The 6,368-nt window shown below is 27.1% G+C and overlaps 1 protein-coding gene across 2 annotated transcripts; it reads left to right on the top strand.

The window, feature by feature from the left end:
• The first annotated feature begins 2,757 nt into the window (after window positions 1-2,757).
• LOC114121750 (exonuclease 3'-5' domain-containing protein 2) lies at window positions 2,758-6,133 on the top strand. Of its 2 annotated transcripts, none has more exons than XM_027984200.2 (8): window positions 2,758-3,107; window positions 3,176-3,332; window positions 3,408-3,719; window positions 3,773-4,023; window positions 4,101-4,297; window positions 4,362-4,507; window positions 4,566-4,750; window positions 4,871-6,133. In XM_027984200.2, exons 1-8 carry the CDS (start codon window positions 2,962-2,964, stop codon window positions 5,034-5,036), a joined length of 1,560 nt encoding a protein of 519 aa, XP_027840001.2. In that variant the 5' UTR covers window positions 2,758-2,961; the 3' UTR covers window positions 5,037-6,133. The 2 variants fall into 2 exon arrangements, with proteins under 2 accessions (XP_027840001.2, XP_050057373.1); XM_050201416.1 differs by having other exon boundaries at window positions 2,962-3,107; window positions 3,208-3,332.
• Window positions 6,134-6,368: the final 235 nt, after the last annotated feature.

The raw sequence follows: 6,368 nt of genomic DNA, 5'->3' as shown, positions 1-6,368 counted from the left end.
CGCCTCGTATTATAATATGTATATATGTATGTCGAAGAATGCGCGGAATGCCGGCGGCTGCGACGGGAATGTTGACGTGAAACCAACGTACGATATATACGAAATATTATTATTATTACTATTATATTGTGCAACCTCTCGGCTCTCGTATATAGTCGTATATACTCGTATGCATTGCTCCCGTCTTTAAGTGTGCGTTCGTACACGACGACAACTACGCGATACACGCGCGCACATCCATGTACACGCACTCGGCACCAGATATTTTATGAATATTAAAATATATAATATATTATTTTGTGTGCATATAAAATATTATATATATATAATATTTCATTATAATATGTTATACGTTTGTGTGCCTACGTATAGAGGTGTTTTGTAAATGAGAGCGCGACCGGCGGGAAACTGGGAAATAAAGTACCTATACGGGAGAGAGGTAAAAAATAAGTAAACATGGGTATCTGATTTTTTAAACTAGACCGAGAGCGAAAATCTCACCATTCGCCACCGCCGTCACTCGAAATGGCGAAATTTCGGCGCGGTCTTTGCCGCCAGCTAATGGCGAAACGCACGTGATCGCCGTCGCAATCGCGATAAGCCCTGGCGCAACAGTTGAGCCCATCTCTCGTGGTGGCGTCGTCACGGCAACACCGGGCGGCCGCGCGCGATTCATATAGGTAAATAGCGTCGGCTATAAATAGTATTTATACTATTTATAATCAATGGTAATAGGTAACGACATTAAAATAGTTTATAATGACAATGTAATATTTTGTCGTATGAGCTAATGGTTTTTTTTTTTTTTAACAAATGATAAGTACGATAGGTACCACAGTAATTCAGTATCAGTATTGTATGTATTAAAATTGATTAATATCTATAATCTATATAAATAAATAGTAATTTATTAACTTTTAGATAACAATAACATTATGTATAATGCAGCTTTCCATTTTTCACAATTTTCCCGTAAAATAATCATTTTTTATTAAACAAATTTTGATATATTCAAAATAAAAAGTAACAGTAGGTATCACTTGAAATTTTCACCAAATGTTCATATTAAAATTTTCATTTTATGATAATATTTTCAGAATTTTCAACTCTTATTGAGTTATTACAGATATAACAAATTTTCAATTTTATTTAGTTTTTTTTAACTGCTTATAAATGTTGATAAAAATTATTCATCTAAATTTTTTAAAAAATCAATACAAAATGCTTCAAAAATTTTTCTGAAATACATGGAACATTTTTTTTATATGCATTTGAAGTTGGTACTTTCCTAACTGGTCAAAATTCAAAAAATTCCAATCTATTTTGTAGTTAGAAATTCGTAAATACTTTTCTTTTTATATCTAAGTGATGAATATTTAATAAAAAATTTTTCATAAGTAGTTCATACTAAAACCATAAAATCTAATGAATATAATATAAAGGTAATCATTTTTATAGACATTTTAATTTCAATTTTGACGAAATTACTTATTTAAGGATAAATAACTACATTAATTATTTTGTTATATAATTAAAAAAACATTATTCGTGGGAACTTAAAAGTTTTACATATATATTTATTATTATGAATCTATTTACACTATGAACCTATTTTACTGTTTTACAGTTTTTACAGAAAGCTGTTATTAAATTTTGAGTCGTAAGTAGTTGGTATTTTTATATTATGCACTACACATCAACTGCCTGTTTAACTATTTAAATAAACAAGAGTATAAGACTAATATTTTCTTACCTTACCTATAATGACTATAAAATATTCTATACTCTATCTATATTCCATAGTCTCTATAAATACCTATTATTTATTAATTATATCATAATACCGCATTCTATGTACATATTTTATTTTTTTTTTAGTACATAAAGATGACGTGAAACACTCAATAGTCAAATATTACTTATTGTCCACTACAGAGTTCAGATAAATGATAATTATTATTATTTATTAAACATTAATTATTATAAACTAATAGTTAATCTACTAATACTTATAACTTTACATAAGAGTATTATTTTGTTCTTGTATAGTTGTTTAAATACTATAATTGAAAAGCCAACAATTTAAAAATTGTTAAAAAGAATTTAAATGATCTGAATAAATAAAATAGGTTCTAAAATAGATATCGATAATTCAACAATAATTGAACAAAATAAAATATAATGGTGGGGCAATGTCGGAAACTGAGTTATTTATGCAAATATCTATATAATTCTATAATGGTATTCTATAATGAACATGAATTGCTCTTGCTACTCACGCCTTTAGGTACGACCAAAAAAAAGATATACGACACCTACAATATCTAAATTAGTCAAATTGTTTTATAGACCAGCATGGAAAACTAATTATTAATCTTTCGTAGTTGGAAAAACAAATTTATTTTGTCGTGTTCAATTCGTGTCTTGTGACTCTTGTGAATTACATTTATGAGTCGTGACTACAGACTACCATTGATTATAGTGAATATCTACCGAATACCATAGTCAAAAGCCTAAAGTAAAATATAATAATTGTAATATAGGTACAAGGTTCAAAAAATACCACACACCAGTTACAACGGTCCTCATTTTGGTCCCTATACTACGTGAATTTGTGATGACTGATGACTACAGTCTACATTAATCTAAGAGTTAAGACCGTGACATAATATTATAATATTATTATCACAAGTAGGTACTATCAATGTGAATGTGACAAGGTGTATTTATTCTATCATCACACTAGTCAAATTATAATATATATTATCTATGATAACCGTTAAAAAAAAAATAAAAATATCGATGGTTGATATTGGACATTTTGGTTTTCAGCTTTCATAGCTCTTGCTATTTTTTAAAAATATATATACAGTATAAACATAGGCTTCTACCATCTGCAAAGTAAATACTAATTCATCAACTTTTATTAATTCAAATTTTAATGGCCATGTAACAGTGAAAATGTTCTTTTCTGTATTTAAATTAATAATGATTAAAATAATTACAAGAGTACCATTACTTGGATCATATATGAAATTACGAGCTCGACAAATTGATATTGTGGATACAATTGAACAATGTGAACAAATAGCTGTCAAATTTGAAAAGTAAGTAAATATTACTTAACTAATTATACTATCTACCTATTAATTTAATAAAAATAACTCATAATTAGATCTACCACTTACTTGCCAATTCTCGGACTAGATTGTGAATGGGTGACACAAAATGGAATTCGTCATCCTGTGGCATTGTTACAAATTTCTGACAACAATGGAATGTGTTCTTTGATTAGATTGTCTAAGTTCAAAACTATTCCATCATCTTTATCTGTAGGTATAATACTGCACAATTAAATTTAAACTTCTCATTATACCTAATATTGATCATTTTTATTAAATACTTAGGACATTCTGAGCAACTCTAATATAATTAAAGTTGGTGTTGCTATTATGGACGATGCTCATCTACTAATGAGCGATTATAATATCAATGTATCTGGATGCATTGATTTAAGATACTTAGCTCAAGAATGTTGTGTAGAAGAAAGAAGTTTGGCAGCTCTTGCGTATAAATTGCTGGGATGTACATTGGATAAAGATTGGCAAGTTCGAGCTAGTGATTGGGAAGCTGAAGAATTGAATGATCGACAAACTGAATATGCAGCATTGGATGCTTATGTAGCTGTCAAGATTTTTGAACAATTGAGAAATAAAAAAGTAATTTTACAGAAAAATATTTGAATCAATGTATGTATATTCATTTTTAATAGATATCATGGTGGAATTGGTTATTTTTATCAGACAAACAAAAATGGGATATGGTTACTAATATATACTCTAATTATAAAGATCTACCATATCAAAATGTTCGAAGTAATGGAAACACAAAATTTAAACCTAAATCTAATGTTCGTTCATATTCAACTTCAACAATTAAATCTACTAAAGTGTATGATAATTGCTTGATGGAAAATGTTGACGGAACTGTGATGTCAACTTGTAGTCATAAAAAAGTTGATTGGTTAAGTATTGCACTAATTATTATAATAAGCCATTGTTTACAGTAGATACTTATACCCTTTGCATTGTCATATATAGGTATATATCTCAAGGTTTAGCTAAATTGGTTAATGATGATCCAAAAACTATAAGACTTAACTTCCCAGCTGACTTGAAAAATAGAAAAGACGATTTTTCTGTTCTTCCTCGGGAAAATATTTGTACAGTTTGTGGTCGTTCCGAACATTTTCGCAAGAAAAGTATCATACCAAAAGAATTTGTTCGACATATGCCAAGTATGTATCATTTTCAAATTTTATTTTTAGTTTTTTATCTAACATGAATAAATTTTCATTTTAGCTGAATACAAAAGTCATATACCTCACGATACATTGCTTTTGTGTTATTGGTGTCATATCAAATCAAATGCTTTTGATTTCATAATACGTAAAAAAATATTTAATATATGTCAAATTGAAGAACAAAATCCTAATGAAAACCAAAAAGTAATTTTACTAAGCCAAAAGTTGTTTTCAATACTCTCAATATATTTATTTATTTTAGATTCCAGCATATGTGAAAATAATGAGATCAAAAAGTCTTGCTAAAACTCTTTTAAAATCTCGACATTCATTACCAGATAAAATAGCAAATGAATTAAGACTGGAAATTGCAGAAACATATAATATGAAACCAAATCGAGTGTTTGATACATTTCTTGAAACTTTACTCACCATCAAATCTATAAAGTCAGTTTTAGAATAGTTTAAATATTTAATAATTACTATTATACTGAGAACTAGTATTTATAAATTAAATTAAATTAAATACATATATATTTCCTAAATACTAAATTGATGCTGTTAAAGGTATGAAAATGACTGCCAACATAACAGTGCTGCAGAAAAAGTAGTAAAACATTTTTTGGAACGAGATGCAATAAGTGAATTAAAAGCAATATGGAGACAGCATTTCCTCGATACAATGAAACCAAAACATTTACCTCCTTTATGGTCAGTTAATTATGATGGGTAAAAGAAATTATACAAAACTGAAGATAATGTTAATAATTTAAATTTAAAAATATATAAGTATATACATTTTTAAAAGTTTTATTTTACATTTTAATTAGTTATACAGTTTAAAATTATTTACTATATTATACAAGAAAAAAAGCAAAAGATATTTAAGTTACTTATCTTACCAATTTTTATTCCTCTGTAAGTTCTTGTTGCTCTCACTTTACTATAGTGTTAATCAGTGGCGCAAATCTAGGGGAGCAGGAGGGGCAACTTTTCCCCTTCATACTGTTAACTCACAATGTAAATTATATTTTCTATTTGTATTTGATACATTTTATTATTATTTATACATAAATGAGTACTCCAAAATTTTTTTTTAATAAGTGGGTATTGAATACTTTTGTTTTGTCCTTCCTTCCCCCCATAATTTGAATTAGTTTGCGCCTCCGTTGTTAATTAGTAATTTTGATGAGAAAAAAATATATAACAGTATATAATATATATTTTAATCTAAATACAATTTAATGTTAAAATGACAATACTGAAAAATATAGATATACATAATCAATAAACCATACAATATATTAAGTCTACACAAAATGAAAAAATTAAAATTAAATACCATAATACTAATAGATAAATTATACATTTACTTTTAAGTCAACTTGTGTTTGACTGCATTCGTACAAAAAAAAAAAAAAACGGTCAAGTGTAATGCTCTGCTGTACAGTAGGTAACAAGTGGACCTCGGATATATATTCCAGTGGGTGGTGAAAAAGGTAGTTTATGTTTTAATGACCAATGACCTGAAATCTGAATACCTCAAAATTAAATCATGTACAGAAAATGGCAATTTAACAACTGGTGTGTATTTCAAGTTTTTACGACTAGTAATTTTTACCTTTAACAAAAATCTAAAATTAGATATTTGATAGTAAATTGTAATTTTACCCGTGAATTTTTAATTTTGTGAAAATTTAAGCTTAAGATAATTTTTTTTTTATTTGGTCAGTGATCAACTTCTTTTATAACTATTGTAAGCCAAACTTAAGGAAAACCTTGTATTACATTTTCAATTCTAAGCTAATTATACAAAATTATTTGCAAATATTCATGATTTTGACGAATTTTATTAATATTTGAACTTGTGCATAAAATTAAAATTGTGCTTATGAATTCTTATAATTTTTTGAATCACTATAAGACTAACTTAAAAAAACTTTGAATTAAAATTTCAAGTATTTTTACTTAGCCAAAAAATTTTTATCAACATTGATAAAAAAAAAACTCTATAAATAGCCTTAAAATAGGTGAAATCTTTTGAAAATTAAAGTATGTAAAGATA

The sequence above is a fragment of the Aphis gossypii genome, chromosome 2 (genome assembly GCF_020184175.1).
Source record: "Aphis gossypii isolate Hap1 chromosome 2, ASM2018417v2, whole genome shotgun sequence".
Classification (NCBI taxonomy): domain Eukaryota; kingdom Metazoa; phylum Arthropoda; class Insecta; order Hemiptera; family Aphididae; genus Aphis; species Aphis gossypii.
This window is presented reverse-complemented; position numbering and strand designations above follow the sequence as displayed.

Bases quoted from the DNA above. Each gene is read 5' to 3' on its own strand.
- LOC114121750 (XM_027984200.2), top strand. From the start codon at position 2,962: ATGTTCTTTTCTGTATTTAAATTAATAATGATTAAAATAATTACAAGA. The intron at 4,298-4,361 runs GTATGTATCATT...TTTTCATTTTAG, and splicing joins ATTTGTTCGACATATGCCAA to CTGAATACAAAAGTCATATA. The intron at 4,508-4,565 runs GTAATTTTACTA...TATTTATTTTAG, and splicing joins ATCCTAATGAAAACCAAAAA to ATTCCAGCATATGTGAAAAT.